Here is a 22,371-nt window from a genome sequence, read left to right as displayed (position 1 = left end):
TGATTATTTTGTCAATAATCCAATGGGGTGGGAAGCATTTTTTTATGCACCTTCTATCCTTTGGAGAATCCAAAGATAAAAATGAAATAGCTCTTGTCCTCAAGGGGCTTGCATTATACTGACTGACAAAAAAATGGACTGTATACAACAAAGTGATTTGTTAAGCCATTCAAAAAGTCAGTGGTTGTAACACTGTGTTTCAATGCTGGGGCTCTGGCCACTGTTTTCAGCAGCCTACAAATAAAAATTTAAAGAAGCAACAGAGCAAAGTCCATGAACTCTTTTCTTTCTAAGCAAGCTGTTCGAAAGAACAGCTAGTTTCCTGCTAGCTTACAAGAAAAAGCTAGAGTGGTCAGATTGTTGGACTTGATTTCAGGGACTCCTGGGTTTGATTTTGCCTCTGAAATGTACTAGCTGTGTGACCATGGGCACATGACTTAGCCCCAGCTTCCTTCTCTGTAAAAGGGGGATAATAACAACTGCAACATTTTTAGGGTTTGACCCCAGAGCCTCCTGACTCCAGGTCCAGCATCCCAATGACTGCCTTACTGAGTCCATCAGCACATCTCATCAAGAGAAACTGAGTGTAGCTTTGGGTGTGCACGTGGTGAATGGAAGGTTAATGGTTGTTACCCACCTGTAGATGTCTCGAGCCATTCCAAAGTCTCCGATTTTGGCCACTCTGCCTGGTCCAGGGCAGGTCAAGAGACAGTTCCTAGCAGCAATATCCCTGGAAGAGAGAGAAATAAGAAATGTGGGAAAAGAGAGTATTTACACAAAGATTAATTTCTCTTCCTCATGTGATGTCCAGAAAGCTTGTTCCTCTGCCTACATTTCCCAGAGTATGCTTCAGTAAGAGAGACTACATTTGGGGGCTCAACAACTTCAGGCAGTGTGTCTAGGCTAGAGTGCTCCAGTATTGACTGAATAAGTCTAAGGCTACCCCATCTTAATTCTTTTTGCCTTGATAGACTTAATTTCCATCTTTCCTGACTGGACTCTTCATTTATTTATTTTTTTGGTCTGTCATTATACAGAAATCCCTTCATCCCCCTGGTCCCACAGATCTGTGAAGAAAGGTCAAAGGAGTTGAGTCTATGAAACACTAAGAAGAAAATATTGGCTTGTCAGATTTTCAAATAATTATGATTTTGCTGTGAGATACAGAGGCATGGCTAATCTGGAATTTTCCTTGATATGATTAAAGAACCTGCTAATATTCATCAACTATACTACCTTCTGCTAATACATGTAAAACTGCTGATATATGTAGAAATAAATGATGCAACCTGAAGAAATCAAGAACATGTGTCTAATGACTTTAAATTTGTGAGTAACAAAGTCATGGCCTTTGGAACACAGTAGTGTCATCATCTCTTCTTTCAGTTAAAAACTATGGCTTTAGAAGAGAAAAGAGGCCATAGAAAGGATTGGCTGGACGTGTAGATAACCTGTATGGTTCTGGAAAATGAGGCCAGCATCCACGTAAGGCCCAATTATCCCTGGCTGGAATTGCAAGCTAAATCCAGCTGTCATAAAAATAGATGTAGAACTGTTTGCCATTTAGGGGCAGATAAGAAAAAGGAAAAGTGTTAAAGCGGGTGAGCTGTCCCATATGTGTCAATCTAAGTCAGAAAAACATTCCTGTACCTGCGGGTACATCTACCAAATGCATACAGAGCAGGAGAAAAGATACATAGCTAATGCACGTTATCTTTGGCTTCATATGGCCATACCATATGAATTCATTAGTCACATTGGACTGCAGCTGCTAAGTTCTCCTTAATCCTCTGCCCAAACAACATCTCCATGGTAAGGAGCTGAGCCAACCCAGCTTGTATACCTATTCAGTGAGAGACTAGATGATCTCCAAGCCCTCATCCAGCTCTATTCATCTAGGATTCCATAAGGAGTATTGCTACTCTAGTCCTTTTGACCAGCAAGGACGAACGGGTCAGAAATGTGCAAGTGTTATGAGCCTTTGGAGAAAGTGACCATATTAGAGTTTATTATAACAAAGGAAGAGAGTGCTGGATTTCTTTAGACATGTGCTCTAGACTTTAGGAAAGCAGATTTCAAAAAGATCAGAGAACAGATAGGATGACCCTATAGGTTGTGGAGATTCCAAAAGAGAATCTAGCTCAAGAAGGATGGGATACTCTAAAAAAGTATTATCCAAGCAGTGAAGATGAAAAAAGAGGCAGCTAAAGAAATGAATATGGCTGCATAGTATGCTCTTTTTTCAGTTCAAATTCTTAAAGATCCTACTTTTGAAAATGGAAGGGTCTGTATGTAAGGATGAATAGAAAATCATAATGCCTACTGTATTAATGGTGTCTAGACTAAAGACTAGAATGATTTGTGGCCTGCAGAAAATTCTGAAGATGAGTAAAAGGTTTTAAAGGCCATATTAAGAGCACAAAGGACCAGGAAGACTAAGCCTATCTAGGGAGCATAGTAGAATGTTCACAGAGGACAGAGAAAAGTGGAACTCCTCAAATCATATTTTGCTTCCATATTCTCCATTAAGAGAATGTACTTCTTGTTCCATTAGTCTTTGAAGGGGAAAGGATAGCTTCAGCATGGGTTAAGGGGAAATTGAAATGCAAAAGGAGATAGTAACCACTTTGAATGAATTCAAGTCTCTGGGCTCACATGAATCACTTGTCATGATGTGATTATGGAATCACTGTTAGTAACCTTTGTGAAGTTATGGGGAATGGAAGAGAAGTATCATGAGATTAGATATGGGAAAAATCTAGATTTTTAAGAAAAGGAAAAGGTAGATGCCGGCTCGAGAATGATAAGCTTGGCATTAAATCATGGCCAAATTCTAGAAGAACTTGTTAAAACAACAGATGGTTTGAATTTGGTTTAAATATGTGAAAACTGAATTTCATTCAACAAATGTTTTTAATGCATAGTGTGCAAGGCACTACTTTTAAATGCTGTGAGTATAAGGGAGTCCCTGACCTCAAGGATCTGATGGTCAGATATAGAGATGATATACACACGTGTATATGTATGCATGTATATACATGTATGTATATATGTATATATGTGTATGTATGTATACACATACATAATCAGAGGTAAAATACATTAGGGGCCAAAGGAGAGATCCAGACAGTTTCTAGGATAATCCGAGGAGGTAATCACTTTCTGTTGGAGGAGGTGAGAAGAGGAAACACTTTTACTGAGTCTTGAGGGAAAGAGAATGATTTCAACACAAGGAAATGAGGCATAAGGATATTCTAAATCCTGCATGAATGCACAAAAGATGAAGAAGATTGGACACTGCTGGGAAATAACCAGTGGTCCCGTTTGGCTGGTACACGGAATACACGAAGAGCCATGTCCAGGAGAAGCCTGGGAAGGCATGATGGAGCCTTGTTTTGGCTAGGGGTGGAGGAAGGCGAGGGATGGTGGTACTTAAATACCAGACCAGAAGGAGTGATAGAGGAAGGGTGGCTAGATAGCAGCCCCTCTGGAAAAAATAATCTGGCGATTTTAGTGGACAAGTTCAATGAAATCAACTATGTTGATGTAGTATTGCGCAAAGCTAATGAGTCCAGAACAAGGTGGAGAGGTGATAGTCCCTCTGTATTCTTCTCTAGTTAGGCCAGTTTGGAGTATTGTGTTCCGTTTGGGATGCCACATTTTAGAAAGCATAGAGAACATTGGGAGGAAGGCAAACAAGATGTTCAAAAGACTGGAGGATATGCCATTGAGAGAAAGAACCAGAGATCTTCAGCTTGGAGATGAAAGGACTTAAGGGGTTGGGGGCAGGACCTGAGAGCTTTGTTCAAGTATTTGGAAGGCTTGTTCTACTTGGCTTGGGAGGGCAGAACAAGAGGGAGTGGCTGGAAGTGGTAAAGAGGCTTCTATGAATTTGATAGAAGTAAAAATGCCCCAACAATTAGAGTAGAAGGGGCTGCTTTTGGAAGCAGTAGCTCCTTTCTGGAGGCTTTTAAACAAAGGCTAGATGTCAAGTTGGACTAGATGACTTCTGGGGTTTTCTTTGACTCAGGTTCTCCGTGTACTCACTGGCCAACCAAGATCCCCCATTCCCCCGAAGCAGCTCTTCTGCATTTCTTCAGAGGGTTAGCGAGCTGGGAAATCATGGGAAAACATCTAGTCTTTTTCAACGTGTGAGGCGGAGTATGTCTTGAGAGATATTGTATACAAACAAGATGGAGAGATGTAGGATGAATGATAATATGGGGAAGTGCATTTCCAGCTGACTGAACAAAGTGTGGACTAATGGCCACAGGGAGGGAGGCCTCTGGTGTGCTGGCAGGGTCCTGTCTTTGGTCCTCTTCTGTTCAGACAAAGAAAGAACAGGTCGGCTTATAAAACTGGCAGACGGCACCAGACTGAGAGGGGTGGCTAATGGGAGAGATGAGGAATCCAGATTCAAAATGATCTCAGCAGGGTGGGGTGATGGGCCCTAGCCAGACAAGATGGAATGCAGCAGAGAAGCACTATATGCTTAGGGTTAAGAAAATCAATTGCATAATTATAATATTTGGGAGATATGGTTTTTTTGTGTGAAAAAAGACCTTGAGGTTTTGGTTGACCACAAGTTCAATATAAACCTAGAGTTATATGACGCTACTAAAAAAAAGGTAATGCATTTTAGAGGATCTTAATAGGCATTTAGTGTCTAGATAATGGGAGGTAATAATGCGACTATTCTGCATCAGCCAGACCACATCTTGAATATTGTATCTAATTCTGACCACCACATTTGAGACAAAGATATTGACAAACTGGAATTCATTTGAGGAAGATGATGAAGAACACGGAATGAGAAGACTTAGGGGGAGCAAGATAGCTGTTGTGGAGGAGAGAGTAGACTTATTCTCAGGGGTGCTTTGAGGTTCAAATGAGATAATGGATGTAAAGCACCTCACAAACCATAAAATGCTATATAAATGCCAGTTATTATTATTGTTATTATTATTCTCTAGTCACCAGGCCTCCAGTCTTGTGATGACTTCAATCCCTAAGCCTTCTGTGGAACTCACGGAGTGTCTAGTCTGGTCCATCACTGTTTCCATTTGACCGTAGCCTGCTGTTCTATTTTTAAAGAAACTGATAGACATTCATGTGTCTGGACTGCTTAAGGTGAAGCCAGCTGGGATGAAGGTAGGGGATAGACTAGATCACATAGTAAAAAACAAACAAACCAGAGAATCTTAGATTTGGAAAGAACCTCAAAGGTATCTGGTCTAAGCTTTGCCTGATTAAGCACAAGTATCTCCAATGAGTATTTATGCAGACTTCATCTGAAAGCCTCTATGGAGGGGGAAGCCCACTACTTCCATTACAGTGTTGAGCATGTCTTTGAATCAGTCCTCCTATGGCAGTCCTCTGTCTCATCTTTCTGTACATGCACTCCAGCTTGGTGATGCCCTATCAAAAATATGGCAGCCAAACACAGTGTAACAATTTAGGGGTCAAGCTTGGAGCATTTGCATAAGACCCTTCTCATTGGTAGAGAGAATGCTGACTTGGGGCAGAGTGGGCCCGAGAGCTTTGGAATCCCTCCATAATGGCATCCCACCATCATACCTTTTACTAATGAGAAGAGTCTTAGGTGGATGCTCCAGGCTTGAGACCTGGGTTACACTTTGTACAATGAAACTTCTAGGTATGCATTAAGGGTACCTTGGGGTGTGTGGGTGGGAAAGGTTGGGGAGGGGAGGAGAAAGCCCTGCTACACTTCGGTTTCTGAATCTAAACTACTGGGAAAATGCTGCTTTTCACTCACCCACTAAGAGAATAATGAAGTTTAACTTATAAAATGATTGAACAAGCTTTGCAAAGGGCCCATTAATCCATTTTACTTTTAAGGCTGACCTCAGGCCTCCAGAAATGAAAACAATAAACCAAGGAACAGCAGCAAGTGTAACATGGCAGATACTTCCAGTGGGGTCCCTGATCTGCATACCCTTTAGTTAAACATTTAAAGTAAGGTTTCGATAGGGAGAGAACGAGATTGATGAGGAAAAGAAAATAGTTCTTATCCTTGCAGATTTCACAGTTTTGGAAACCTTGAATGCCATGTCATTCTACCTTTGAAGCCCTGTGAAGTTTGCGACTGCCATGAATATCAGCTGAAGCTTCTTTCCTCCCCGCTCCCATGCAGGGTACAATAACACAGCCGAGGTTCCCAGAATAAATCATTTACATTTCTACCGCTGGAATCAGAATGATGATGCTGATTTTACAGATGGGGAAACTTAAGTCTCAGTGGATTCAGTAATCATTTAGAACACATCCCTGGCTGATTAAGAAAAATATTCTTGTTTTTGCAGCTTGCCTCTCGGGCTCTGTCCCTTGTTCCCATCTCTGGGCATATCTGTGCCCGTGCAGCCTAATGAAGGCCAGGCTGTCCGAGGCCAGAGGGGGCAAGAACAGCCAGGTCCTCCGACTTACCGGTGAATGAAGTGGTTTTCTTCCAGATACTGACAGCCACAGGCAATGTCACGAGCCACGTGCAGCAGGTCCAGCATAGCCAGGGAGGAGGGCTGGTTCTGGAGAGACAGAGGTCATGACATCCCCCCAGTGAAAAAAACAGATCATGCTTGCTTAACAGGGAGAACAAGAGTTATCATCACAACTAACATGCAGGAAAGAGAGGATTGTATTTGTAGTCAGAGGCCTTACGCTAAAATCCCAGTCCTGACATTTACTGTGTAACTCTGGGTAAGTTTAACCTCTCTGGGCCTTTGGTCCCTCAACTATAAAATGAAGGGGTTCGAATACATGGTCTCTAAGTGGAGCAGGTAGGTTGCCCATTGGTTATTCCTTGCTACTGCCATGTAATTAACTCACCTCCTTTTCTAGTTCTACATCTCTCTAATGGCATCCTTTGCCTCATATGAAGGTAATATGAATAAATAATGATAATTTTTTTTGTTGTTTTGGTTTTTTTCTAGGCAGTGGGGTTAAGTGACTTGCCCAGGATCACACAGCTAGTAAGTGTTATGTGTCTGAGGCTGAATTTGAACTCAGGTCCTCCTGACTCTAGGGCCAGCGCTCTATCCACTGCGTCACCTAGCTGCCTATGATAATATTTTAAAGCTATGATCCTGTGCTGTGAAGAGTATTTTTTCATTTGTTCCGCCCAATAGTGCTGTGAGGTAGATACTATTATACAACTTGTACAAATGAATAACCTGAGGATAAGAGATAAGTGACTTGCCTAGCGTCATACCACCCTTAAATGTCAGAACTGGGATTTTTAACCTTGGTTTTTCTGACTCCACATCTATATTCTACCCAGCTTCTGTACTTGTGAAAATCTTAGACACAATAATTGACCGAGTTGAGGATACATTTATTGCTACTAACCCTGAGAGCCGTGAGTGGGTCTACCAGAGTCCCACAGTGAAGAAGCTGTTGCCATATTACATCTGAAGGGCCACAGTGAGCCTCCCATCTGCTTTCCCAGACGCTAGTCTCTCCCTACTCCAAATGGACTTTCATTATCTCACTCCCTTGATCCCTCCAGTTCACGTAATTAGAACTGACATAGCCCTTTAAAGGTTATAAAACCCTTTATATACATTATGTTATTTGAGCCTAGCCTCAGCCCTTTTGAGATACATTTTATGTTGTCATCCCCTTTTTACAGATGAGGAAAGTGAGGCTTAGAGAGGGGACAGTGACTTGCCCATCATCACAACAACCAGTAAGCACCAGAAGGTGGGATTCAAGCACAGGTCTTTAGGTCTGACGCTTTACACTATACTCGCTGTCTGCTGTTGATTAAGCACCTGCCTATGAAGTGAAAGGGGTTGGGCCAGCTGAAGATACAAAGATGAGTAACCCAGGACAGAGGTTGTGACCTAGAGGTACGCAGATAACTCACATAAAATGAAATAGGGCAGCTAGGTGGCACAGTACAGAGAGCGCTGGGCCTGAAGTCAGGAAAGCCTCAAGGCACTTATAGCTATGTGACCCTGGACAAGTCACTTAACCCTGTTTGCTTTGGTTTCCTCTTCTGTAAAATGAGTTGGAGAAGGAAATGGCAGTCCTCCCCAGTATCTTTGCCAAGAAAATCCCAAATGGGGTCATGAAGAGTCAGAAACAACTGAAAAACAACAACAAGGGTAAAAGCACAGCATAATGAAGATGAGGCTGCCTCATCTTATACTCATTACAACAAGTTACCAGTGCTGCAAGAGATCTGAAGAAGCATCCCTTCCAAAAATGCTTCATGGAGGTAGAAACACAATTAGGCCTTAAAAAACATGGAGGATTTTGCCAGGTAGAGATGGGGTATGTATGTGTGTGTGTGTGTGTGTGTGTGTGTGTGTGTGTGTGTGTGTGTGTGCCATGTAACATGTGCACCATTGGGCAATCTTTTCTGCTAATGGGTAATTAAGTTTAGCCCAGCTTAGTCCATGGATTAGCTGTGGTTCTTGATTCTGGAAGATTCAGGCATCTTCAGGACCTGCCAGGACAGCTCAGATGATCATTTTTCTATACTCTGTCTTGGCTGCAGAGCCCCCCGGGGGCTTCTTTATGGACCACACACGGATGCCCTGGGGATTGCAGATGCACATGTGGTCCTGACTGCCTTCCTCAGAGGTTTGTCAGCCAGGGCTAGGGAGGTAGGAGGAAAGTTCTGGACCACCACAGCTGGCCTGTCACAAGCTTCCCAGGGCCTTGCCTTTACTCCTGCACTCTCCTATGCAGCACTCCATGAACCTCAGAAAAAATGGGCAGGTTTGACAGTTGTACCCCAGCATTGCAGGCAGTGTGAACTTTGTCTAGACACCTTGTTTTCTCTGAACCAGGTGTGATTAAACCCTCAACAGCCCATCTCCTGGGTGCAACCTCTGCCATGGTCCTTGATCAAAGAATCTCAGAGTTAGAAGTGTCCTCAGAGATCATTTAGTGCATTTCGCACCTTGACAAGAATTTCCTGTGTGACACCCAACAAGTATTCACATCTCTGCTTGAAGTCCTTTACTGAGAGGGAATCCACCGCCTCCCAAGGCAGCCCATTCCTAACACAAGTTTCCTCTACCATCAGGTTTAAATTTGTGTCTGTAACTCTATGTCAGCCACAAATTGGGTAAGCACACAGTTGTTAATTACATGGGGCTGCCATTCCTGGGCCAAATGTCCCACCGGGACCTTCCTTCCAAGTTGACTTTGAACCTGTTTGGGTCCAGCCAGCCACAAGTTCTGGATCTACCTAAATGATATGTTATCTCATGTCTATCTTTTCCACAAGTATAGCATGAATGAGTCAATCAATAAGTCAGTCAACAAATATTTATTAAGTGACTAAAATGTGCCAGGCATTATGCTAAGTGTTGGGTCAAATGTTTTGCTAAAATCTAGGTAAATATCGACAGCATTTGGGGCAGTGTATAGAGTATGGGGCGTGGAGTCAGGATGACCTGAGTTCAAATCTGGCCTCAGACATTTACTGTGTGTGACCCTGGGCAAGTCCCTTAACCCTGTTTGCCTCAGTTTCTTCATCTGTCAAGTGAGCTGGAAAAGGAAATAACAAACCATATCCCCACCAAGGAAACTCCAAATGGGGGCACAAAGAGTTGGACACGACTGAAACACCTGAACAACATCGACAGTGCTCTGGTTTAGGAGTGAGTCTCGGAAACCTATCAGAAAAGGATGCGACTTCTTGCTGACAGGGAGGGGGTGGCATTTATAGGAATGCCTGGAAGGAAACTGCTATGTGGAATCTTTTGAAATGGCTCTGTTCTTTCTATTCAGGTGTATTTCACAACGTTCAGGGGAGAAGAAAGGTTTAACTTCCATAATTCTCAGGCTTGAAACAAGATGGGGGAGGGGGAGGATGAGGGAAGTTTCTGAGTTCTGGTTGTTGTTCAGTTGTTTTAGTCGTGTCCAACTCTTCGTGACCCCATTTAAGGTTTTCTTGGCAGACATACTGGAGTGGTTTGCCATTTCCTTCTCTAGCTCATTTTGCAGATGAGGAAACTGAGACAAACAGGGTTAAGTGACTTGTTCAGGGTCACAGCTAGACAGTGTCTAAGGCCAGATTTGAACTTAGGGAGATGAGTCTTCCTGATTCCTATTGCAGTGCTCTACCCACTGAGCCACCTAGCTGCCCTTGAGTTTTGGTAGGTTACCTAAAAGATAACCTTGAGCTATTCAAAATCATTCTTAGACAAAAACTGACCACATCCTACCTTATTTGCTTCTCCCCGCAGAACTCTTAGCCTTGTCTCCTAAGCAGTGCTGTATTTATTCCTATCTTTAGACTTGTTCAGCCTATTCTCCTTGCCCCAAATGCCCTCTTCCTTTCTTTCAGCCTGTCCGAATCATTACTCATGGGTATGAGTAAGTTCAGATGATGAACATTCCAATTCTGCTGTGCACAGAACACTGCAGATTGTCAGAGCATAGATGGGGAGTTAGGATGGACCCTATGGTGAGCTGCTTAAGTGGCACAGCTAGGAGTTGAACCAGGTTCTCTAAATCTAAATGTTCTCTAAACATTCTTTCCAGTGCTATGAGTTTTCCATTCTATAAAAAACTTTCCATACTTAAGTTCATCTGAACCTGAAATGGAGTTTAGGTTACCAAAGATTTGTCGGGCCCCATGCTAACCGCTGACGTCTTGCTCCAACTGGTATTTCTGGGACTTTCTCTGAGTGCAGATGTGAATCCTGTGATATTAGCCATCCTTAAAGAAAAACCTAAAAAACTTTAAAGGTCTGTGTAATTTATTTTGGTCCAAAGCTTCTTAAAGTCAAGTGGAAGCCTACAAAGGTTTAGTTACAGTATCCTAATAGAAGCTTTGGCATTGACAAGTAACCCATTCAATGAGACAGGCCCTTGCCTGCCTCAGAGTTTATGGTCCAATAAAGGGATATGTGCTGGAGGCTATAGGAGAGCTAGGCGATAGTTAAATTTTCAGCATGAGCATTTGTACCTCTGAAATTGGCAAATGCTACAAATCAGGGCTTGATTTATTGTTCTGTGGAGCGTTCAGACTCAAGAAGGTGGTGGAGAAAATGTTAAGGATGAAGATTAAATGTCAAAGTACATCCTGCATACATTTCACTTCCCAGAGCCTGTTGTTAAACATTTACCAGTTGGCAAGTTTAAAAAGAGTACAGCAGGGCTGGTCAGTTTGGTAGGTTGCTGAATCAACTTGAGATTCCAGGACATGGACCTTGCTTGGAAGGCATATTTCCCATTGAACTAGACGTGTTCCCTAGCCAGCCCCTCTCAGAGAATCTTTGGAAATAAGTGCTCCTTTGGGAAGATACAACGAACTCCTCTGATTGGCCCTCAGTGACAGGGATGCCTCCTGATGATTGGCTGACTGAAAAGGATGGATCATTAGAAGACCCTTCCCTCATTCTACAAGACTGATCTGTGAAACAACTCTATCCTTCTTCCTCTTTCCCTTGGATTTCAAAACCAGAGTGCAGCAAGGTGGGTGAAGAGGGGGGAGGGAAGGAGAAAAGAAAGGCACCACTTTCCTTCTAACCCCTTGGCTGCCCCCCTCAGCCTCACTTAACACTCAGGAGATAGCTCCAGTCCCTAGGGACCAGTCAACAAGGAGCTTGCTGAGCCCTCCCGGCAAGGCACCAGGGTGCAGGCCTAGATCGATGGGAGGCTCCCCTTTTTTGCACAAAGGCCGCAGCTTTGTATTCTCACCAAGTTGATTGCAGGACCTGCCACCATATTGATCAGGGGCTGAAGTCTAATCTTGGTGAGAAGTGGGGGGGGGTGAGAGAGAGAAGTCAGGAGGGGGGGCAAGGGAGAGAAAGATGGGGGGAAAAGAGAGGAGTATAGAGAGGAAAGGGAGAGAAGGGAGTAGGGAAGAGGGAGAGAGAGGGGGTAAAGTGGGGAGAGAAAAGGGTGAAAAAAATGGGGGAGGGAGATGGAGAAGGAGGGGGAGGGAGGGAGGGGATGAGAGAGAGAAAGAGAGAGAGCCTCTCTTCCCCAGAATTTCACACTCATTTACTCACTTTCTTGTTTTCATAGCTATTTCCTACTTGTGTGGCTTTCCCTCCCAAGTAGACAGCAAACACACTGAGGGTGGCAGCGTGTCGTTTATTTCTCTTCTATGCTCCACACCAATTTTCCAATGGGTTTATAATCTCATGGATGTCTTTCAATTATTACAGGTCACATGGTGCCCATCGTGCGTGGACCCCGATCCCTGTCCTCCCCTACCTCTGTCACCGAGGGTCCTCCGTCATATGGGGGCCTTACTGTGGCTCTCTTGTTGTTGCATGGACAGTAGTGGAATATGTGAGCTGCCCGTCAATTATCCATGTCATCAGCCTGGCTCTTTTTTTTTTTCCAGTCATACATTTCTCTGGTGATGCCCCCTTTCCGTGTAATTTCTCATTTGTTAAGTGTTGCTGCTAGCATATTCCTGCCCACTATACACTTCTCTGTTTTCCTTCAGTTGATCTTAAACTTTTCTTCAGAGACCATACTATTCCATGACTCGAAACCATGAAGGATTTTGGTGTTAAAAAGAGGGGAGAAGCTAGCTAGCAAAGAATAACAATGTAACCTGTGGCCTAGGGTCCCCCCTATACCTCTGGGCTCACAAGGCCTGGGTTTGATCTCAGCTGCTGACCCCAGGAGGGTCTGTATCTCACTTTTGGGTTATTGTGGTATCCCAGAATTTACTTTTAGAGAAATATGCAAAATGTAGATTATGTATAGCTCATCTCTAGATTCCTCAAAATTTGGGTAAAGGGAGTTCCCTGATCCCATATAAGCACTAAAGGTAACATACAAATCAAGTTAACAGACAGCTTTTACTTCATCACAGAAAATTCAGAAAATGCACTCAGAGGAACAGTAAATGCTTATTGATTGAGTGAGGGAGGTGGTCCATAAACAGATATGGAAAACCCACAAAGCACTCAAATGGTTCATAAACTCTCCTTGCCAGAGAATTGAAGTTAAGGTTGCCGGTGACCCACCTTTTGCCTTCCAGTTGATGAGTCCTTTTTACCCCATGGTTCCTTTCCCCTCTCATCTCCCCAGTCTTATCCACCCACCACAAGTCTTATAGCACCATCCTGTGATTTAGACTCCTTCCTTCTGAAGGCAAACAGACTTTGAGAATGTTAAATAAAATAACTATAAGCAGGAGCTCACTGTGGGTGGGGGTGGCCAGATCCCAATCCCTTGGCCTATTACTTTCTCCTTTCTCCACACCCATTATGTGACTTTGAGCTTTTCAGGGAAAGATGAGGTCTAATCTTGACTCTGCTGCTTGCTGGCTGTGCATGCGTCCTAAGTAGGCGTTCCTTCTTTCTCTGGGCCTCCGTTTCCTCATTCATAAAATAAGAGGTCAGACTAGATGGTCTCTAAAGGTAAAATGATGTAGTGTACAAAGTGCTGGGTTTAGAGACAGGAAGACTTGGATTTAAGCCTCCCACACTGAGGGGTGTGCTAGTAAATGTTTAACAACCAGGTCGGGTGATGGTGTGTGTAGGACTCACTGAAGTTGAATTTGCATTATTAACATTGGCTCCATTAGTTTCCTAAGTCTAGACAATCAACAAACCAGTGCATCATCCCAAATATGAATCAGCTGGCTGAGAGCCCTTTCAAGCTGACCCCAGCACACTCGTGCCACTTATTGCCTGTGTGACCCTGGGCAAGTCACTCCCTCTCTGAATCTTTCCTCTGCAAAATGAAGCTGCCCACCGTGGTTGTTGTGAGAGTCAAATGAGATTACGTTCAATGCTCTGCAAACCTTAATGTACTCTACAGATGTCAGCTGCCTTTGTTTTCCAAGGTCCCTTCCTAGGCTAAAATACTGCAGGCCTATGATTTAAATCCTCATTCTGTGTCAGTATAAATAATCCAGGATAGGGGAAGGGCCTGAGAGCCTTCCCAAAGAACACTATCACTTGGGTGCTATCGCTGTGGCAGTGCTGGTTTCTTCCAGAGGCCTAAGAGATCCCGTGGGGACAGAAGAGAAGTAGGGAGGTAAAGCTTGTATGTATATCTAGGGCAGGAGACTTGTCTGCATTTTTTAGGACAAAGAATTAAATTTACACATTTAATGGAAGCCCTTAGGGAAAATCCACTCATTCTGCTGATGTCAGAAAATGCTTTTTTTTTCCCCTCCTGAGGGAAATATTTTTTGTTCCTGCAAAAGCAGGACTTATTTCTGAACCTTGGAGGTCATGTAGGGAGGATTTTGTCCCAGCTTGTGTCTTCCTGGGCTTTAGACCTCATAAGAATGTCCAGCTGAGTTCTCTCTGGATGCCTGGAATGTCAACATCTCAAAACAACTGGAATAGTAAAGTCATTAACCACTTCCAGATGCTAACCCTGGGGACCAAGTTTATCGGGGCTTCCTGTCTCTGGCCGATGTTTGCAAATTGACTTTTCCACCCATGGGTCTCTGCAGAAGCATCCTACAATCTTCGGGATGCAGGGCTGAGACTGGGGCAGGACAAAGATTCAGACTGGTGCTGTGGTGTGTAGTGGGGCTGCAAGACAGGGCCACTGCCACAGAGTCATCTCACAGGGAGCAGGAGGCTGAGCATCTGGGCTCCAGCCCTAACATTTGCTGGGTCTCTGGGATATTTGCTAGCCACATGCATCAGGGAGAACCCAGAGTATTCCTGAAAAGGTCAACAGCCAATGGCAGAACACAGGAGTTTATTTTTAGCAGACTGTGCCATTTGTAGGAACAGGACCCAGTTCTTCTGTAAGTGTGCCAGGTAGCCCGGCAGAAACTGTTTAATCCATTGATTTGTCTGCCTTCATGTGGGGAGGCATATGAGGAGGAGCTGAACCCCTATCTGTTTTTGGAGTCCCAGCCCCAGCAGTGCCTCCAAGAGTGACCTGAGAAGTATCTGTCTCCACAACATAAAGGGCATTTGAAAGTACACAGTCCTCTGGCTGTGGTAGGTAGGTAGTGAGCTGGCCTAGAAGCAGGAATACCCGAGTTCGAATGCTGCCTCAGTGTCTGAAGTGTCTTCCTAGCTGTGTTATCCTGGGCAAGTCACTTAACCTTTGCCTCAGTTTCCTCAAAATGGGGATAACAGCAGCAGCTACATCTCCCAGAGTTGTTAGGAGGATCAAATCTATAAAGCATTTAGCAGTGCCTGGCACATGATAAGTGCTTAATAAAAGTTTTGTTTTCCTGTCTACTTCAAAAAAGTCAAAGGATGTCCTCCTGCTCAACTTTCCATATTTACTATTGTCCCTTCTTTAACAAACAGGTGAAAGGTTCAAATCTATTCTATTCAACAGGTGTTTCTTAAGTGGTACCTGCTATATAAAAGGCAACATGGGGCTTCATGTAGTAGAATACCAGGCCTTCAGGACAGGAAAAGTGGGGCAGCTAGTTGGCACAGTGGATAGAGCTCCAGCCTTGGAGTCAGGAGGATCTGAGTTCAAATGTGGGCTCAGACACATGACACTTACTAGCTGTGTGACCCTGGGCAAGTCACTTAATCCCATTGCCTAGCCAAAAAAAAAAAAAGACAGGAAAAGTGCAGCTGACACACACTCACTGGCTGCCTTACCCTGGATAACTCACATAACCTCTCAGCGCCAAAAGCAACACTGGAAGCCTATACATTTCAGAGAAGATGCTGATCATCATTGGGAGAAGGGTTGTCCTCACAGGGAATTGCCTAGACCAATGAAATCTCAGTCTAACTCCCTCTCTCCTTCTCCTCCCCCTCCCCCCAAATATGTGTGTGTGTGTGTGTGTCTCTCTCTCTCTCTCTCTCTCTCTATATATATATATATATATATATATATATGTATGTGTATATATATATGTATATATGTATACATATGTGTGTATAGATATAATCTCCAAGATACTGTGCTAGGCACTAGGGAAACAAAGTCAAGAACCACAGCCCCTGTCCTCAAGAAGCTTACAGTCTGTCATGGGGAGGCAACACATACAAAGTAATTTGAGAAGGGACACAACATGAATAGCTAGCAGAGGGCATCACGGTAGGCTCATGGAGAAACCCTGAAGGAAGAGAAGACTTCTGAGAGGTGGACAGGAGGCAGGGGGACATTCTAGGCATGGGTGAGTCAGGGGAGAGGCCATGGCTTGTGCTAATGCATTGTGGGAAGTGATAGAAATGTGGAGTTTAGAGAACACTTAGTAGTTGAGTTTGGCTGACGAACAGAATGTCAGAAGAAAGTGATGTGAAATAAGGCTGGAAAAGTAACTTGGGGCCAGATTGTACAGGACCCTGAAGAGCAGGCCTAAGGAGTTTGTAGCTTATTCTAGAGGCAATAGGGAGCTACTGAAAGTTTTTGAGTGGGGGAGTTGCTGTTTATCTTTCATTCTTGAAGAGGACCATGACATCATGGAGAGGATGCCATGACATGCAAGTGGATTGGATTTAAGTGAGGGAGGGCTGTGCAAAGTCACCAGCCTCACTTTCTCCTCTGGAGCCATCAGGGTCCAGTGGCCAGATATAGATCAGGACAACTGGAGATGACCCAGGATGCAGTGAGGGACCTTGGCCTTTTCAAGCTAAGTGGTCAGAAGTTTTTAGGAAGACTATTCTGGTGGATCTGTGGAGGAGAGATTGGAGAAGGTGGTGACTAGAAGCAGGGAGCCTGATGAAGAGGCTGTTGTCCAGACAAAAGTCAACATAAATGAAGAGAAAGGATAGGAGACAGCAGTAGAGAAACCAAGGAAGGAGACAGTTCCTGCGTGTGGAGGATGGATAATAGAGTGAGAAGCTGCAGAGCAGTTAATAAGAATGAAGAATAAAAAAAGGTCATTGGATTTAACCATTAAAAGATTTTTGGTCACATTGGAGTCAGCAATTTCAGTAGAATCCTGGACTTAGAAGCCTGATTGTAAAGGCTTGAGAAGTGAATTGAATGTAAGCAGTAATCACACTTTCTGGGAATTTGTCAAAGAAAGAGAGGAGAGATAGGATTAGGTGTTAGGGGCATGGCAGGGTCAAATGAAGTCTTTGACTTTTTTTTTTTTAAGGAAGTAGAGACCTGGATTTTTTTTTCTTTTGGCAAAAAGAAAGAGACCAGTTGAAAGGGAGAGACAAGATGAGAGGGTGGGACGGTTGGCTCCCAGAAGAAAAGGGATGGGACGAGGTGGGACCAAGAGCGCAGGAGAAGGGCTACTTCTCCTTTGTAGATTAGAGCAATGGAGGAGAAGATGAGTGGAGATACTGAAGAGTTTTAATATGTAGAGGAGACAAGGAAGCTTACAGTGGATGGCCTTGATGTTCTCAGTCTAGTAGAAGGAAGAGAGCAAGTATAGAAGTCTAGCAAGAGAGGAGGAGGGAGGTGGTGATTCCATAATCAAGAGATAAGTGAAGGTTTTGAGCTGCTGTTTTGCTAAGGAATCAATCAATCAGTGAAGAATAAAAGGATTGCCTATAGCAGGGAGGGACCAGTTGAGACTAAATAATGAATTTGTGATGGATCCAGTCAGTATGGTTGCATGGAAGTAAAAACAGAAAAGGTAGGTGGTGGGGGTAATCTAGGCTTGATGATTGACAGCATAGTCTAACAGGGATATAGCACATATGTGGGTAACTACATTTAAAAGTAATAGTGTAGGGGGGAAGAAACCCATTGTGGAAGAAAGTAAAGAGTTGAACCAGTCAACTTTATGATCAAGACTATGAAGAAATGAGAGACCAGAGCAAGGATATTGGATTGGGATAATAGAGACGTATGGAGTACTTAGAATTCACAATGAGGAAAAAGAATAAGAGATAATGATAAGAGAAGAAAATTTCATAATTCAGGATCATAGAGGTGGCAGTTATAGGTAACGGTGAGATCTGTGGTCTGACTATCCTTGTGGGCGACTGAGGCAGAATGAAGTTATCTGTGATGGGAATTGAGGAAGTTGATGAACTGAGAGGCCAGGGAATATCAATCAGTATATTGAAATTTGCATGTGTGAAGGTGGGGACTGAGTTGAACAGAAAGACTGTAAATCAGGTACTGAACTCCTTGAGAAACAAGAGAAAAGCACCTGGCTTATAGAAATAAGCATTTAGATGGGCTGGTATCACAGATGGAGTAAATCTTAAAGGATGGAAGGCTTCAGAATGTTGGTGGTATTAGGAAGGTCTGGACTTAGGAGTAGATAGCAAGGAGTAGGCTAACCCCTCCTGTTCCAACCAGCATTAGAGAGTATGGCCAATGGTGAAATGTCTTCTGAAGAGAACCAGGTTTCTGTGAGTGCCAGAAGATGGAAAGAATGTGAAATAAGGAGATCTAGGATAACAGGGAGATTGTTAGTAAAGGGGCATGAATTCCAGAGGGCACAGTAGAAGTGAAAGGTAGAGAATAGGGTTGGGGTGGCTTAGGGATGAGTGGATAGGGATGAGAATTTGGAAAGAGGTATCAGGAGAAAAGTATTTCACCATAGCAAGTGACTGAATCATAGAGATAAAGGAAAGAGTTAAGAATTTGTCAGCCATAGCATGGGGGCAGAATCAGTTTTCTGCCAGGTTTCTATGATGACTGAGTAAGGCATGGCTACAAAGGTAGAGGAATCAGCTTCCAAGTGGATCAGCTCCCAAGCAAGCAAGTTGGCTTGCTTCACCAACTGCAAGGGAGCTGATGGCAAAGCAAGCCTAGGAGCCTGGCTGGCCCTCTGTGTCAGTAATTATCCTGTGATTGGGTTCCCATTGCTAGACTGAACTCACACCAGGCATCAAATTCACAGTCTCATCCTAAAATGGTGGGGAATAAGGCATACCCAGAAGACATACTTAACACGCACCTGGCTTCCAGTTTCTGAGCTCCTGGCAACACATGCCTTCAAATACCTTTGTCTCCTGAGACTCAGAGATTCTGTCAGTTTTCAGAGCCCTACGGTGAACTTGTGTAGCCATGTTATATTCCTAGGAACTACCGCCAGGCCTTGACTCCTGCTAGTGAAATTCAGTCTTGTACAGGCCCCTGTACGCATAGCCCTTCAGGACCTAGCATAAACCTTGAGAAGGTTACTTGATAAGAATCAGACTTCTCAGCCTTCTAATACAAGCCATAGTGAAGGAACCAGGTGAGTGCTTGCATCTGAACAATATGATCTTGTTTAGGCCAAGAGAAAATTAGAATGTCATCTACGTCTACAACGTGTTGATTGAGAAGGCTCGCCAGAATTTTTCACTGATCGTGTGTTTGGAAGCATGACCACGTATTCAAAATTTCCAGACTACATCTACAAGGTTGGCTTGCACTCATTCCAAAGTCTAATTTGAAGAAGGAAAATGCTTTCACGAATCTGGCTTTGTTATAGTCTTATTTCTTGGACGCTAACAGAAACTACCCAAGATCGGTGAGAGCGACAGTTACAAATGGTTTTGTTTGGGTCTCTCAATAATGGGGTTAGGGGCTCAGCTTTCTTTCTTTTGGGGTACAAAGAAACAGATGTTCATGTGGGCAGCCATGAAGGCCGGTTGAACCCCTTCTTTATGTTCACACATAGGTACCTGTGTAACTTTTTCTCTCCTGCTCATTTGATGCACAGATTCATGTATTTGGGAGTGGGGGTAGGGGATGAATTGGCAGGAGGTCTCTGGGATGATCCCAATCACTCTGCAGGAGCAATTGGCCTGCTCTTTCTTCCCTAGAAGACTCCTTTAAATCTTTGTATCAGGAGGAATTTCACCGGTCTTAGTCCAAAGGGAGGTATCCATAGCTAAAATAGTAATCTTGGGCACACATTGGGCATGTATCCAGGTTCTTTTTTTTTTTTTTGAAACTATGAGTTGAATTCATTCAAATCGAGGATTACACTGCCTCCTCCATGAGAGTCCAAATACCGCCCCAAGTTATCATAATACAGATTAGACGCACGACTATCTGCTACCATGGAAGGGGGATGGCCTCTTAGCACACTAAGCCCCTCCTTCCCAAATTTCCTACACTTGATCCTGCAGGGGAAGTACCCTCTCTGGTATAGGCTCCTGTCGCATCCTTCCTTCTCCTCCCTTGGCTGAAACCCCAAAGCCAAGCAACACTTGGGTTTCTCCTGTTCTGCCCTGGGGAAGGGTGGGGCCAAGCCATCTTGACCATGGCAGGTGTCCTGCTTCATCCTCTCCCTCCTCCCCATCTTAATTCTCAACAGGCTTCCCTCCTTCTATACAAACTTATGTTTCTTTCCTGTTTGACCTCATTTCCCTAAGACTTTAGGAGGGAATGGAATGGAAAGGGATCCTTTCTACATAGTTGAGCCCAATGACTGGGCTCACAAAGAAACAAAGACAGCAAAGGCCACAGTGACCCTAGTACATATTCTGGGAGACCAATGTCTTCTTGCAGCGGCACAGGCTCTGGCTGTCTTGCCTCCATAACTGCTTCTTCTCTATGCTCACGAATTCATCCTTCTGCTTTCATCAGTCAGGCAATCAGGAAGCAAGCATGTATTAAACACTTACTATGTGCTCTGGAGATACAAAGAAAGCTAAAAACAATGTCTCTTTCCTCAAGGAGCTCACATTGGAATGGGGGAGACCACATACAAAAAGTTGTATTTAAAAGATATGCCAGTGGAAGTGTACATTAATCTGAGAGGGAAGGCATCAGCAGTGGGGAGGCACTGGAAAAGACCTGTTTTAGGAGGTGGGATTTGAGCTGAGTCTTGAAGGAAGCCTGGAATCCAGGAGGTGGAACTGAGGAGGGAAAACATCTCAGATGTGGGGGACAGCCCTTGAAAAGTCATGGAGCCTGGAGATGGAGTAAAGAAGGCCAGTGTAAAGTGCGAGAAGACTGGAAAAGTATGAAGAGTCTAGATAGATGATCAATGAACAGGACTGTGACATCTGTTAATCCAGGCAGCTCTGTAGGAACCAGATGCCCCACTAACTGTTCCTTTAACTTTGTTGAAACCTTTCCTAAATATCTCAACTGGGATTGCCTCTTCCCAACCCCTTAGTAGCTGTCACAAATCATTAACTTAGCTATCTGTGATTGGCCTCCTTGCGTCTCTAGCATAGAAGTTAGTCTTGTCAAGTTTTCAATGGGGTTCCTCAAACACAATTTGACCTTGATCTTAAGATCAAGCCCACAAAATGTCTTTAGCCTCCCAACATCCCTTCATCTGTCAAAGCTATTGCCTGATCAAGAGCTGCTCCATTTAATTTTCTTAGAGGAATAATTCTGAAATCATGGTCTGCAGTTCCAAAGACCCTTTTAGGGGGTCCATGAGGTTAAAACTCATTTCATAATAATACTAAGATGTTTTTGGTCGATTAAAATACTCCTCCATTTCTCAACTACATATCTTTGTGAGGCCAAATTTTCTTTGTATACTTCAACCAGAACAACCTGTCATAACAGATTAAATGCATTAAACTGTCCTCTGTTAAGCCAGACATTAAAGAGATTTGCAAAAATATATAAAATAATGCCACTCTTCTTACTAATTTTTGTTTTAGAAAATATAATTATTTTTCATAAAAATGTTATTTATGTTAACATGTAGTGGCTTTCTTACTGTTATTTTTAATGAATAAATATTTTTTCCCTTTTAAATTCCTAATATGGTAAGTATCAGTAAATATGACCCATAAAAACAAAAGCTCATTGGGGTCTTCAATAATTTTCAAGACTATAGAGGGGTCCTGAGACCCAAAAATTTGAGAACTCTGTCCCAGAAGCAAATAGGGGGCACAGAAGATACAATGCTGGGCCTGGAGTCAGGAAGATGAGTTCAAATAGTAAATTTAGTAAATAGTAAACTATGTAGAAAATATCCCTTTCCATTCCATTTCCTCCTGAAATCTTGGGGAAATGAGGTCAAACAGGAAAGAAACGTAAGTTTGTGTAGAAGGAGGGAAGCCTGTTGAGAATTAAGATGGGGAGGAGGGAGAGGATGAAGCAGGACATCTGCCATGGTTAATAAAAACTTTTTCGCTTTATTCCTACTATATGCAAAACGAAACAGTCTCTGCCCTCAAGGAACTTATATTCTTTAGGGGAGACAGGGTATAAAAGTAAATATATACAGGATATATAAAAAAGTAAGTAACTTGGGGAGAGGCACTAGGATCTGGAGAAGATTCACAATAAAGACACTGCTCTATTCTGTGGCGTGGCCAGGTCAGAACACATGAATGACCCTACTGCTCACTATGCTTCTGCAGCTGCTGAGTACAGTTGAGTCCCACAAGATGCCTGAGGCTGGAGAGATACGGATACACAGGCAGCACCCTGGCTGCTCTGGTGAAGCACAAAGATCACAGAAAAGAGAAGATTACCCACGTGTACAAAAATATTTATAGCAGCTCTTTTTGTGGTGGCAAAGAATTAAAAATTGAGGGGATGCCCAGCAATTGGGGAATGGCTGAACAAGTTGGGGTATATGAATGTAATGGAATACTATTGTGCTAT

The 22,371-nt window shown here is 43.5% G+C and overlaps 2 protein-coding genes across 3 annotated transcripts in view; one reads left to right on the top strand and one right to left on the bottom strand.

Annotated features, from left to right (window-relative positions):
- The window catches only part of CLIP4 (CAP-Gly domain containing linker protein family member 4), a 133,637-nt gene extending 132,338 nt beyond the window's left edge, over positions 1-1,299 (top strand). The window contains exon 19 of one of the 2 annotated variants that reach the window (XR_002323918.2): positions 1,038-1,118. Coding sequence is in view for 1 of the 2 variants with exons in the window: in XM_020983763.2 (XP_020839422.1) it covers positions 1,038-1,101 (64 nt within the window). In the remaining variant the exon portion in view is untranslated. Of the gene's footprint in view, positions 1-1,037 lie in introns of both variants that reach the window. The other variant, XM_020983763.2, reaches the window with a different exon arrangement.
- ALK (ALK receptor tyrosine kinase) overlaps positions 1-22,371 on the bottom strand; it is a 1,019,362-nt gene that overhangs the window by 10,970 nt on the left and 986,021 nt on the right. Inside the window, 2 exon segments of the mRNA XM_020983767.2 lie at positions 638-730; positions 6,445-6,542. Coding sequence (XP_020839426.1) covers positions 638-730; positions 6,445-6,542 — 191 coding nt within the window.

Source organism: Phascolarctos cinereus, unplaced genomic scaffold, assembly GCF_003287225.1.
Source record: "Phascolarctos cinereus isolate Bilbo 61053 unplaced genomic scaffold, phaCin_HiC Scaffold_2;HRSCAF=192, whole genome shotgun sequence".
Classification (NCBI taxonomy): Eukaryota; Metazoa; Chordata; class Mammalia; order Diprotodontia; family Phascolarctidae; genus Phascolarctos; species Phascolarctos cinereus.
Note: the sequence above shows the minus strand (reverse complement) of the source record. Positions and strands in the feature narration are given on the sequence as shown.